The sequence below is a fragment of the Podarcis filfolensis genome, assembly GCF_964270895.1.
Source record: "Podarcis filfolensis genome assembly, chromosome: 8".
Lineage (NCBI taxonomy): Eukaryota > Metazoa > Chordata > Lepidosauria > Squamata > Lacertidae > Podarcis > Podarcis filfolensis.
The window spans coordinates 75,310,744-75,324,421 of record NC_139611.1 but is presented as its reverse complement, the minus strand read 5'-3'; the positions used below and the strand labels follow the sequence as shown (position 1 = coordinate 75,324,421).

Sequence of the window (13,678 nt, the reverse complement as noted above, 5' to 3'; positions counted from 1 at the left end):
CGTGGCGGTGGCAGGAAGCCCCATTAGCTAAAGTGGTACCTGAGGTTAAGAACAGTTTCAGGTTAAGCATTCCTCCAGGAGGAATTAAGTTCTTAACCCGAGGTGCCACTGTAATCCAGAATGCGGCAGCTAGACTGGCGACTGGGAGTGGTCACCGAGACCACATAACACTTGTCCTGAAAGACAGAAGGACAGTCAGAAACAGTCTCCCTCTGGAGGTTGTGGATTCTCCTTCTTGGAGGTTTTTAAGCAGAGGTTGGATGGACATCTGTCATGCTCGGGCCCCCTTCCAACTTCATAATTCTATGATTCTGTAACCCTTGTCAGAAAAAATACCCAAGCCTTGTGTAAAATGGCAGTTTTTCCCCTGTGGGTACAGCCAACCCGCTCCCTTTTTCATAGACAGGGAAGCTGAAACCATAAACCTTTGTCCTTCTGGGAGCTCTCTCTTTGTCCACAGGCAGAGAATCTCTCTCCGTGATGAGGATGAGTTTTCCTTGACTTGCTTCCAGCACCTTTTGTCATTCTTAGCCACTTCTATTCCACGTGAGAGGCCTGGCCCGGCATCTTCCCTTCTCTACTCCAAATATTACCCATATCTGACCATTAATGATTTCTAACGTTCTCTAGTGGTTATGAATGCCCGTGCACCTCCCCAAACTCTGTTAACCCCAGATCTGTAACAATATATATCAATAATTGCATATCCGAAACCTGTTTTGAATCTGGTATGGATCCAAATAGCAGTTGTAAAAAATGCGCTACTGTAAATTGAAAGAGGAAACCGCCCCCAACAGGTATTGAAGAGGCAAGAGAAGAGGAGCCTGTGTTATGTGTTGCATTCAGATGTTGCCGTTTTAAGCCAATCAGAGACATGCATTTTGGTATAGCTTTTCTTGTAGGCCTTGCCAGCCTGGTGGTAGGAGCTTGTGAATTCCCAGAGGCCTAGTTTCTAGAGAGACACAGAAGGTCCTTTGGTAGTCAATGTGAGTCTTTGTATTCTTTTTATCAATCTCATTTATATATTTGCGGAAGGATTTTTTTCCAAGTTCCCTTCTCCGGCCTCTGTTAATATGGTGGGGGTGACTTTTCCAATTAGCTGCTGCCTCCTAATCTCTCCCACGTAACACAATTTCTGTATAATTTTAAACCTGTTGGTATATTGCAACACAGGGAAGTGCTGGCTTCGTTGGCAGTCTGCAAACCAATTAAAAACCCTTAGAGGGAAAACAAATACCAACATCCTTAGAGCTGCATATACGCCAGACAATAGAAGCACGACCCAAGAATCCTGGGAGCTGTAGGTTCTTAAGGGTGCTAGGAATCGCAGCTCTGAGAGGAGTAAACTGCAGTTCCCAGTTTTTTGGGGGGCGTGTAGCATGTGCTTTAATGTATGGTGATTAGACAAATTCATGGAGCCTAGAGCTGTCAACAGCTGCTCACCACAATGGCTGTGTTTTACCCCCAGTCTTGGAGGCAGTATGAATGAGTACCAGTTGCTGTGAATGACAAAAGCGGAGGGAGGCTGTTGTGCTCAGTTTCTGATTGTGGGCTTCCCATAGACATCTGGTTGGCCATTGTGAGGAAGAGGTTGTTGGGTTAGATGCAGGGCTAAAAACTCAGGTGTATAACCTAGGCGCCAAACGGCCCCTTAAACCTGGCACCTGGGCATCTTCACTTGATCACAAAGGGACCAATAGCTAGCTGCAAAATGCATTTCAAATGCTGATTAGATGGTTTTGGGGGGCCTAATCCAGCAGCCAGGCTCATCTTATGGGTCTAATGCCAGTCAGGTTATCAGTTTGCAAGAAACAAATTTAACAATAAGTAAATAAATATTCACGCTGCCAAGAAACGATGACGAATCAAGAGTTTCGGGTGGGTGGAGGCATCTCACCCTCCTTTGTATCAAACTACAGGTGAGTGATTATTACTCAAGAACAAGTGATGTGTTTGACTACAGTTGCCTTCATCCTTGTTGGCTGGGGCTGATGGAAGTCAGAAACGAAAGCTGCTCTCCTGCTCTTCTTCCCCCTGATTCCTTCTTTGTTGTTGGGGTGGGGGCTTCTCACAAGCATTTCTGGGAAACACGCGCAAGGAAAACCACTTACTCTTGAAGCCCTGCTTCTTGGAGGGGGGGGGGCAAGCGACAAAGTCGGGCCTGAATTGTGATTGATTGGGATGGGGTTAAGGAAATGGGTGATTTCAGCCATGCTGCACAGAGAAGCAGAACCTCGGTACAGCCCAGGTGGATCAGGCTAAACACCCATCTAGAACAGCTTCCACTTCTCACAGTGACCAGCCAGATGCCCATGGGAAGTCGTCAATCAGGGCCTGAGTGCAACAGCCCTCTCATGACTTGTGATTCCCAGCAGCTAGCTGACCATGTATGCCAGAGGCAGCCAAAATGGCACCCTCCATATTTTTGCCATACCCTCATTCCCACCAGCCCTGGTCAACATGGCCAATGTCCAGGAATGATGCAAGCTGTATTCCGACAATATCCAGAGGGCGCTACGTTGGCTAACCTTGATGTTATACACACACATATATAATATCTAAGTTTACCTTTGCAGTACAGGTGTTAAACCTTGCAGTTTTTGAGACCTCTCAGTTTCTCTGCGCCGGACTTGCCCATTCTTTCTCTAAGGAACGATGAAAATAATCCTTTTCCACTGCCTTACTTGTTGCATTCTTCTGCTGCCTGTTAATGGTGAGTGGTCTTCATTAAACCTTATTTACATGGGCAGATCCAGGCTTCAGGATGGGGAGCTTCTTGGGCAAAAAGACCATAAAGGGGCCCCAGCTGTACCCCTCTTTTTGCTATCAGGCTTTCCTCTGCAGTTGACTTGTCTCAGCTACAGAGGCATAATGTGCATATGGGTCTCTGCTTCCACTCCCCCTTCTGCCACCAAAGTGGGTCCTCCTGACTTCCATGGACCCAGGGCCACCACCCAGCTGACCCACGACAAAGCCCCCAGGTTGGAGCCCTACAGTTCCTTCTGTAGCAATCATCTGCCCTTTCTTTCTGCTTCCAGAAGCTAGGAATTTATCGTGTGCAAAGTGCGACCTTGGAGAAGCCACATGCAAGATGATTCATTGCCCGCATAAAGAGCTAGTGTGTGTTACCCTATCGACATTCAACACGTTAGGTGGGTGCAATTGTTGGCAAGTGCCGTAGGCTTCTGGTCCTTCTCCACTAGGGAGGAATGAGTTCAAATCCCTGCTCAGCCACAGTGTTGGTTGGGTGACTTAAAGCCGTAAGAAGAGCCTGCTGGATCAGGCCAATGGCCCATCGAGACCAGATTCCTATGGGAAACCAGAAAAAAGCACAAGAGCGCTCTCCCGCTCCTTTGGTTTCCTGCAACTGGTATTCAGAAGCATTGCACCCTACTAGGAAAGCTAACCGACACGAGCACGGGGACAAGCGAAGGAGGGCCCCTTCACCCTGGTGTGACTCCCCTGTATCACATATACAACACAACAAGGCAATGACCTGTGCCCCACAACAGCATATGCATCAATATGACCCAACAACCCCCCTGCCCAGCACACATACATACAAAGAAACCACACACTGCAACCAACCAGACACAACCATCCAAGCTCTGGACCCCATAATCTCTTGCAATGACAGTAAAAATGAACAAATTTATAAATAAAGGACCTACCCGTCTGATGCTGACACAAAAACCCTGCACAGACACTATACAATAGAACAAAGATCATTATTATCCCCCCATCTCCCTCCCCCCACTCCCCTCTCTTTTCCTCCAACGGCACAGTGTCTGTGGCAATAGTGTCTGATGCCACTCTCTGAATGGAAAGTGGAGGTGCTATATGTGTTTGTTTATTGGTTTTGTGGCACAAAAAAACTGCAGTAAAAACCAATGAAAAGATGATGATGAAGAAGAAGCACAATCTGCTTCCGATTGTGGAGCCAGAGCATAGCCATTATGGCTAGTGGCCATGAATTTGCCTAATCCTCTTTTAAAGCCACCTCATTTTGTGGCCATCATTGCCTTCTGCGGGAGCGAGTTCCATAGTTTTAACCACGTGCTGCGTGAAGGTGTACTTTCTTTTATCTAGCCTGAATCTTCCAAACAAATTTGTGAAGGAGAAGCCTTTCAGGGGTTGCTGACTCTGATGGGTATATTCTACCTCCTCTGTCGGAGGCGGCGTGCTCCTGAATTCTAGTTGCTGGAAACCTCAGGAAGGGAGAGTGCTCTTATGCTCAGAGCCTGCTTTCAGGCTTCCCATAGGTTTTGCCCCGTGAGAGCAGGATGCTGGGCTACACGTGCCATTGGTCCAATCAGAGAAGGCAGTCCCTGCTGATAGGCTTTTGATCCAATCGACATGACATTTCTCCCATGCTCAGGAGGAATAGTCACATCCTCTTTTTCTGCAGGCGGAGGTGTCAGCCCCACTGGGATGTACAAAAGCTGCATCAACCGCAGTGCCTGCAAACCAGGAGCCTTCACGCTGAGCACATCCACGGAAAGGCAAATCCGGAGCAACATAGCCTGTTGTGGAACTGCTGGATGCAACGAAGAACTAGTTCTAAGTAGTGAGTATTGATTGAGCTTGCAGAGTGTTTCAAAGCGGTGTGTGTGTGTGTGTGTGTGCCTTTGGTAGCTTCCCTCTTGAGGACAGTAGTGGGCCATGAGGTTCGAGTTAGCAGGTTCATAAAGCAACCCTAATGGGGATGCAAATCTGCAATGAGTAACCTTGAACCTCCTAAGGGAGTTCTCAGAAGACGCCCCCCCCCCATGTGCCACCATCCAGATCTGGACAAAGAAGGGAATTTATTATATTATAAATGCAGAATTTATTATATTATAACTGCAAGGAAATATTATTATTTAAATGCGAAAATTGATCTGTGAATTTAAGATTAAATAAATATATCTAAATAGTTGCACAATGAAAGATACACAGTTTCCTGTTTGTACTCAGTATGCCATTGATCAGGCTTCCTCAACCTCGGCCCTTCAGATGTTTTTGGCCTACAACTCCCATGATCCCTAGCTAGTAGGACAGGTGGTCAGGGATGATGGGAATTGTAGTCTCAAAACATCTGGAGGGCCGAGGTTGAAGAAGCCTGCCATTGATGAAGCTACAATGCATTCTGTTCTCCTAGTTAAACTTCCTGATCTGCACTCCCAAATAATACCTTATTTTATTATACTTCTCCTATCAATAAATATGGGTTTGCTGACTCCTGCCCTTTATTATTCCAATACAAGGCAAACCTTACATCACAGGAAAGAAAGGAGTCATGTACCACCTTCCATCCTTTTTTTGGATTTCAGGGCTGTGTAACAACAAAAATTAATGCCACAGTTCAAGAAACACAGCAGCACCCCACTAAAATCAAGCAGTGAGTAGACCCCTTGAAAGCAGGCTAGGATTTGCAACTGGTTAAAATGCCTGGGTAAATAAAAAAAAACTGTATTTGCCTGATGCTAAAAAGATAGCAAGGAAAGTGGCATACAAATCTCGTTGGGGTGGGTGTTCTGCAATTGGTGCCTCTGCTGACAAGACCATCTCCCATGCCACTGAAGAGCATTTGTCTGGTGAAGGAGGCTTTTGAAGAAGGGTCTCAGCAGAAGACCTCAGTGCATGGTAGAGCACTTTCCTTGCAGAAGGTCCCTGGTTCAACTCCTGGCATCTCCAGGAAGGACTTGGGAATGTCCCCTGCCTGGAATTAGGACTGTGCGATATCTGGTCTTCAACATCACGATATATCACCAGCTAAACTTAGCAACATACTGATATATCCTGACGTCTAAAATAAAGATGGAGCTATGTAGAGGCATTACCTGGCTTCTCGGTTTTCCCCACATTGAGATTTTTGCATAACGCACACGAATCATGATTTGTGATACATCATGAAACCAATATCATAATGCGGACTTCAAACCAGTTTGGGACAACCTATCATCCAGCCCAAGCTGGAACTCTGGAGCACCTCTGGCAGTCAGTGCAGTCAGTGCTAAGCTAGATGGTGCAATGGTCTGACTCTGTGAGGCAGCTTCCTACATCTGCTGACAATACTGGTCTGTTGCAGTTTGAGCCCCCTTTTCATGCCCCCTGGCAGTGTGTCCTTCTCAGGCATCTCCAGGCACTCCTAAAACCCCAGAGAGCTTCTGCCAATCAGTAGACAATCCTGAACTAGATAGACTAGTGGATCTGGCTCATTCTTGGGGGCAACCTGGCCCATGGAGTGTCATGTGTTGACGGTGATCTGTTCTCATCACCGCTCCAGCTGCAACGTTCTTCCCTAGCTGAAGCTTCCAGGCCAGATCCAAGGGCAGCCCCATATAGAGTATGTTGCAGTAATCCAGCCTCGAGACTATCAAGGCACAGACTACAATTTACGTGGGTTTTAGGTTCTGGGGATCACAGCTAAAGCCAAAATTGCGTATGGTCAGGACACATTGAGTTCAATGGCAGGTGGGATTGCCAGAGTCTCTTTTCCCTCCCCCTATTATTATTGTTGTTATTATTATTATTAGGCTCATAAAGCTGAAAGTGCACAAGTTAAATGTGCATAAGTTTGGGGCTTACCGTGTTTGCTTAGCTCCATGGGCTGAGTCCGTTTCATCAGAGCTACCTCTCGCTGCCCTCACTCACGTGAGATCTTCCTCTGATTGTTTTCCAGTGACTCCTGCGAGTTCTACCAAAAACGGGTTGACTTGCCCAGGGTGTGAAAGTTTTAACCGGGGCCCTTGCCAGGCCTATGAGCGCGTCGAATGCACCGGAATCGAAGAAAAGTGCATTTCCCTTGTTGGGCTATATGCTGGTATTTCTTCACCCACACCCACACACCCTGCTGTTACTGGGACCTTTCCAAGGAGCTTTGTTGAAAGCCCTTAAAGATGGCTTCTGCCTTACCCTTAATTTTCCCTTTTTCCACCTGGGTTGTGGGTGGAAAGTAGGATGAACCTGGGAAGTGGGTGATGGTGGGGGCACGGAGGAATCTTTTATCCACAGCCCTTAGCTTGTGAAAAAGGCAACAGGACTCTGTGAGACTTAGGTCAAAGCCACACCCTGCATTTCAAGAACTCTTGTACCACTTTGACAGTCGCAATGAGTCCTTGCAACTGTAGTTTGTTAAGAGTGCTGGACACTGTAGCTCTATGGGGTCAATATGCTTAACAAACTACCGTCCCCAGGATTCTTTGGGGGAAGGTACAACTCTTAAAGTGGCATATGCATGTGTTAAAAGTAAAGTAAGGAGTGGATGTGACCTCACAACACACCCTCAAATTGACTTTATGATCACTGGGCACATTTATGATCACCACTTTGTGTGCGTGTGTTTAAAAAACAGTCACCCCATCTCCCTCTTTGCCTCCTACTACCAAACGGTTAGGTGGGATGAAACTTCTCCAGAAAGAATGCCCAAATCAAAATTAAGGATGGGAGGCAAGTGGAGACAGGGAATAGGCTTCCCAAAACTTTGCCCAGCCTAGTACTTTTCACCACCAACAATGCTCCCAGGGGCTGGTGCATGCCATTTCCCCCACAGAAATCTCAGAATCCCCCCAGAGTGACTATTATTCTTCTCTTTTAAGTTTTAGATCCCACCATCCTTTTATTTTCACTCCTTTATTATTTTTGCTTCCTGTCCCATCTTCCTTTTCTTCCTATATACGTATAAATGTAAGGCTGTTGTCATGCTGTAATTTGCACGGCTGCTCATAGGCAGCATGATGACAGAATGGCAGGCAGGAAGCGACGAAGGAAGCAACATGGGTGGTTGGCCATCCAGCCCAGGTGAGCTGTTTAAAGGGGCTTCAGAGAGAAGTTGGACAAACTGCTCTCTTCCCACCACTGCAGCCGCACGACCCCAGTAAGCGAGATTTTGGAGGGGAGGCAGGGGCAACATTTTCCCGTTTCGCCTCAGGCGGTGAAATGAGAGGGGCCATCCCTGCTGAGGTGGTGACCCAGAAAGAGCTCCAGGTCCATGCCTGCTCTTTCCCCCACACTTGGCTTTCTAAGTCTATCTGCTTTCCAAACCTATCCTTCACCTCTGGCTGCTGCCTTCTCCCTGATTTCTTGCCTCCTTTATAGTATGCTGTTGGGGGAACCTGTGAGCTGTGAGGCTCTGCAGACAGCAGATTCAGCTGGGTCAAGCCCCCGCTGCAATTAGACTCTGACACAAACCATCATATGCAGGGGAAAACAAGCTAGGTAAGAAAAGGGACCTGCTCTTCCTCTCATTTTGAGTCTTTGCTCCTTTCTCTATGCAGGTTTACCGGAACAAAACTTCTCTGTCAAAGGCTGTGCAACTGATTCAGCTTGTTCCTTGGATGTAAATGACCTTGTGCCCTATGCAGGAAATCTCTACATTGTGACTGAGTATGCAGTTTGCACTGATGGGCAAACTGAGGATTATGGCCCTTCTGCAGCCATCCAGCTAACTGGGTCCCCCTTTGTAAATGTTATTGCTTTCTTGAGTTTCTCTGTGTTTGCATCCTCACCTGTGTAACAGTCCTATGTGCCGAGGTGTCGAGAATTATAATGTTACGGTTTTTCTTACTCATGATCAGTGTCTTCATCCTTTTCTTCAAGGAGGAATGCACTAATTTTCAGCATGAACTTCCATTCCTCCATATTTCTCTAAAATCTCTAAAACCTTGCACTTGGTTGCCAAGGCCCAGTGACCTCACTGCTCCCTAGATAATACATTACCAGACAAGAAAGCAGCATATAGTTTGGGTTCAAATAGGCCACAGCTTTTATCAATTACAGATGTGAAATGTTTGGCATTGGGTGAAGCCATTTATTTTCCCCTCAGCCCATCTGTTGAGAGTGCATCTAGGGGTACTCCTGAGAGGGTCCCCATTAGAGGAGTGCTATGGACCTAGCCGCCGCCTGGGCGTCAGACAGAAGCAACTCCTGTCTGACCCTTTCTAATGGGATAGCCTTAACCAAGGTGGGGCAGGCAGAGTCTACAACCTCCCCTCCAGCCAAGACTAAGGCTTACCCAATGCCTAATGATTGATTTGAGTTAGGTGAAAGCCAGTTGGCCGGTGCCAATTTGCCAAGTGGAAAAATCCCTGCCCGGCCCTGAATACAGCAGCCCACAAGGTAAAGAGCAAGGTCATAGCATGAAAGGAAAACGTAGGATAAAGGGAGGCAGGGTGGGAGATATGATGAAAAAACAGGCTGTAGCAAACAGGAGGAAGAGGAGGGCCAAGGGGACCCTGGGGTTAGCCATGGGACCCTGGCTGGGCTGTGGACTTCAGTCGGTACCCAGTGATGCCAACCACAGATGCTGACCCTTCCAGGGGCTACAACCCTGCCATCATTTGCAAGAAAGCTAGGGAGGTGTGATATGGAAAGCACCAGTGGTTTTTATTGCCAAGCAGTAAACAAAGCACTTCTGGTTTACGAGTCGGACTATGGACCTAGAGGAAAGGTCTTAATTCATACCAGCTGAACAGCAGCAGCAAGGACCAGGGAGCCACTGCAGCTCAGCTCTCTGCGAATGGAGGAGGAGTTGACTGGAGATGAGTTGAGCCATCGATAAATTCAATGTCAAAGGAGAGAGATGCTCCGACACAGGCCTTTGGTTCAGCCCTCTCTCAACTGTGCCAGTCCAAGACATCCCTGAAGCAAAGCCCCAAATGGAAGGTCCCCCACCTGTTGAGGGTGGAGTTGGGGAACTTCAGGCTCAGGAGATAAATGTGGCCCCTGAAGTCTCCCTCTCTGGCCCTCAGAACTCCCCCCAGGCCACGCCCACCCCTGCTACTTCTTTGCACCCCAAGAACTTTTCCTAGGTGGGACGTGTCCTTGAGCTCTGACGCCTCTTGCTCATCTAGGTGGAAAAAAGGAAGGGGTGTGCCACTGGGGGGGGGGAGGAACCAGCCTCCACTACAAAGCTAAAAAATCCTCTCTCGTGCCCCACCCACACCTGGCATGTGGCCCTTGGCAGGTTGCCCAGAAGATAATGCAGCCCTTGGGATAGAAAAGTATCTCCATCCCATACTGGGGCCAGCTTTAAAATCTTGCTATCCTTTTCATGCACCAAATCCTGCATCTGCCCACTAAGGTGGGCAAGTGTCCTGCTTTAAAGAACACGGTCCTCAAGTGGAAGGGCTCTCAGACAACAGGACTTTTCTCTAACCCTTCATTGGAGGTTTTAAAGCAGAGGTTGGAAGGCTATCTGTCCTGGATGACAGAATCACAGAATTGTCGAGCTGGAACGGGTCCGACCTCCCGCAATGCAGGAATCTCAGCTAAAGCATCCATGACAGATGACCATCCAACCTGTGCTTAAAAAGGAAGGAGAGTCCACAATCTCCCGAGGGAGACCATTCCACTGTCAAACAGTTCTTAGTGACATAAAGTTCTTCCTGATGTTTAGTCGGAATCTCCTTTCTTGTAACTCAAAGCCATTGGTTTGAGTCCTACACTCTGGCGCAGGAGAAAACAAGCTTGTGCCATCTTCCATGTGAAAGCCCATGAGATATCTGAAGATGTGAGATGTGTGTCAAATAATATGTAAGATATGTGTCAAACGGACCTAAAGGTTTGCGTCGTGCATCATGTTTGCCATAAATTTTATTGTCAGAATCCACCATTCATTCCAGGAAGTCCTTGCACCCTAGGAATGCATTGCACAACACAATAAGACAGGCATCTCCACCCAGTTGCTTTACAGGTATTTATACTACACAATTACTGCATTTCATTGGAGCAACTGCCTCAGTTACGTTATTGCAGACGTTATCTATAAAATGCCCTCTACACATAAATTTGGGCACCAGAAGCACTCAAGCTCAGCCTTGTCCCTAGCCCTACCTTTTGACACCATGGAGCCTCTCCTTGTGCTCTGCCTTCTTTCGCCACTCTTAGTTGCCTCTCAGGATCCACGTAAGTTATTTATCATTGATCACATCCATTCTCCTACTATGCTGTTAGGGACAAAATGGAAGGCCAGAGCTTTGGAATGACATATTAACTGTGCCATCATTTGATGCTAATCTAGGAGGGTTAAAAACTGTCCTTCTTGGGCCTGCCCATAAAAAGCAGCTCTAGAGTGAGAAACTAGGGTGATATCCACTGTTCCCATAAATTCTTCTTGTTGTGAGACTTTTATGGGTTTGCTGAGAGTTTGTTTGGACCCTGGGTGAGAACCCGGAGGCTGAGGGGAAAGGTGTGTCAGAAGGAAAATGAATGTGTGTTTTTGTAATATTTTGTTTGTCTGTTTTTGCCTCAGCTTTTTGTACACCACTTAGATATATTTTTAATATAGTAAGTGGTATAGAAATTCAATAATCAATCCACCAGTAATCAATCAAGGGCTAGTGTCTGTGTTTGGACTTCAAGACTAGCACTTCAGTGGGCGGATTTGGCAACCAGGAGACTGGTAGTAATCTGTCTGGAGATCAAACCACTGCTGTTAGAACAACTGTTAAGCTCGCTGTAAATTTTAAAGGCAGTGGCTCAAATATGCAGTGAGTTTTATTCAGCTAAGTCCTGCTCAGAGTATATCACAACAAATGAACCTAAGTTATGTCCACTGACTTCAATGGGTCTACTCTGAGTAGGACTACCACTCAAGATGCATATGCTGCCTGACATCTAACCAGCCTAGTGCTGCTGCCTAGATAGTTTCCTGCTCCCAGTTGTCCTTCTCTTGGCTTTCTCAACAAACTCAACATGCTGCAGGCGGAACTGGGACTGGCAGAAATTATGCCACTTTTGATGGCAGAGAAAATGGGTGCTTGCAGTACACCATCTCTATACTGCACACAAATATCAGCTGTGCATCTTAAGTTCACAGTAGCAGCATGTGAAGATGCTTACCTGAACAGGTCTGGGCTGGATTGGAGCCATGCAGTTCCCCATTCCATGCTCCTGCCGAGGCATCTGTATAATCCCCACCTTTCCATCACTGTGTCTCAGTGCCATCCAAGGATAACTTCATGCTTCCAACCCACCACAGGCACCACAGCTACTAGTTTGATTGGCAGGCTTTCTTCCACGGAATAGGCTAGTATTGTCTATATAGCTGCCCATTCACTGCAACCATCTATGGGGTGTTCCCCCCCCCCGTGATGCTGCATGTACTAGAGGCAGTGCATGAAGGATAGTTAGACACTTTCCGACATCGTACACATTTTGTCGAGCTAAAACCTTTGTTTTATTCTATTCTATTTTTTGCTGACATTCCTGAAGGATGCATATCTGATTTCATTTCTGAGAACTGTTGAACTGTTTATTGTTAAAGTTTTGTGGCTGTATGCTGCTATAATCTTTAGTAGTTTATAATCCATATAATATAAAGGAATACTCTTTTAAAAAAAAAAGAAATGGAACAATGGAAAATTCCCAACAGATCTTTTTCATATTGGGAGCAAGAGCAAGTAATTTGGAAGTCCAGATTCCAGGGAGAACACTGAATGAGTGGAATTTTTGGAAAGGATCTCTAATGATGACCAGGATATGCCATTGGCAGAGATGATAGGAATTGTAGTCCCAACAACATCTGGAGGGCCACACAGACTCATTTCTGACTTGAGCCACCCAATTAAGAAAATTAGCAATCAGTTTAGGCCTGACAAAAGAAGTGCTTCCTCTTGCACAGCAATCCATAGCCACCTTCTAAAACTCACTGCCACAAGGTTGGGTGGTGTGTACTGCGTTAGATGGAACGAAAGCAGGATTAAATCAATCCATGTAGATTTCTGGCTACATCACGAACTCAATGCCAGTAGCTCCATGCTGCCATTCAGGCAGGGGAAAGCCAGGATTTATTGGCAATGGTCCCCAGTGGGATCGGGGGAGCTCACTGCACCCCACTGTGCTGCTCAAGCCCGTGTCTGCCAACTTGAAAGGCAGAGCGGGTGCAACCTGGGAGTGTCCTTGCCATGGACAAGCCTCCATCTCTGGCATGATTTGCGGTTGGTTCCTCCATAATTCGGACAATTGGCATGAATCAAGAGGTGCTCCTGGACTGACATATGCTAATAGGCTACAATCAATCAGCTGCCAAAAGGCTTGGCTTTTTGAAGGTAGCTGAATGTTTTCTTAGAAGCTTGAGAATCCTTACAACAGCCAAGAAAGAAAGGGAGAGGACAAGGTGCTTTGTGCATTCTTATGCTTTCTTATGGTTTTAACTGTGTGCCAAGGAAGAACTCCAGACCAGAATTTTAATGGCAGAGTTTGGATATGTACTCTGTGAGTTATTTATGGCTGTGGCTCGTACACTAGTCTGTAAACAGTGGAAGGAATGGAATGTGACCTTGTACCATCCAGATCATGGGTAGCCAAACTAAGGCCTGGGCTGGAACCAGCCCAATTGCCTTGTAAATCTGGCCCACGGACAGTCCGGGAATCAGTGTGTTTTTACATGAGTAGAATGTGTCCTTTTATTTAAAAAGCATCTCTGGGTTATTTGTGGGGCCTGCCTGGTGTTTTTACATGAGTAGAATGTGTGCTTTTATTTAAAATGCATCTCTGGGTTATTTGTGGGGCATAGGAATTCATTCATATCCATATGACAATATGCTTTTTCTTCTTTGCTTCCTAGTTCTTCCCCAAATTTCTAAATTCCTTTTTATTTCTTTTCCAAAATTTCTCATAATTGTCTTTAAATATGTTAATACTCTTGTCTATCAACTATATTCCCAAATATTTAATTTTGTATGTATATTTATCT

General features: G+C 46.4%; 1 protein-coding gene across 7 annotated transcripts; it reads left to right on the top strand.

The window, feature by feature from the left end:
• Positions 1-233: 233 nt before the first annotated feature.
• Positions 234-8,554, top strand: LOC310768989 (phospholipase A2 inhibitor and Ly6/PLAUR domain-containing protein-like). Of its 7 annotated transcripts, none has more exons than XM_083627998.1 (6): positions 234-255; positions 2,577-2,713; positions 3,039-3,152; positions 4,409-4,567; positions 6,665-6,805; positions 8,259-8,554. In XM_083627998.1, the coding sequence occupies exons 2-6, from the start codon at positions 2,656-2,658 to the stop codon at positions 8,495-8,497; spliced, it is 711 nt and encodes a 236-aa protein (XP_083484124.1). In that variant the 5' UTR covers positions 234-255; positions 2,577-2,655; the 3' UTR covers positions 8,498-8,554. The 7 variants fall into 7 exon arrangements, with proteins under 7 accessions (XP_083484124.1, XP_083484126.1, XP_083484127.1 ...); XM_083627996.1 differs by lacking the exon at positions 234-255 and adding an exon at positions 362-986 and having other exon boundaries at positions 2,582-2,713; XM_083627995.1 differs by lacking the exon at positions 234-255 and adding an exon at positions 362-986.
• Positions 8,555-13,678: the final 5,124 nt, after the last annotated feature.

Bases quoted from the DNA above. Each gene is read 5' to 3' on its own strand.
- LOC310768989 (XM_083627998.1), top strand. From the start codon at position 2,656: ATGAAAATAATCCTTTTCCACTGCCTTACTTGTTGCATTCTTCTGCTG. The intron at 4,568-6,664 runs GTGAGTATTGAT...ATTGTTTTCCAG, and splicing joins CGAAGAACTAGTTCTAAGTA to TGACTCCTGCGAGTTCTACC. The intron at 6,806-8,258 runs GTATTTCTTCAC...TTCTCTATGCAG, and splicing joins CCTTGTTGGGCTATATGCTG to GTTTACCGGAACAAAACTTC.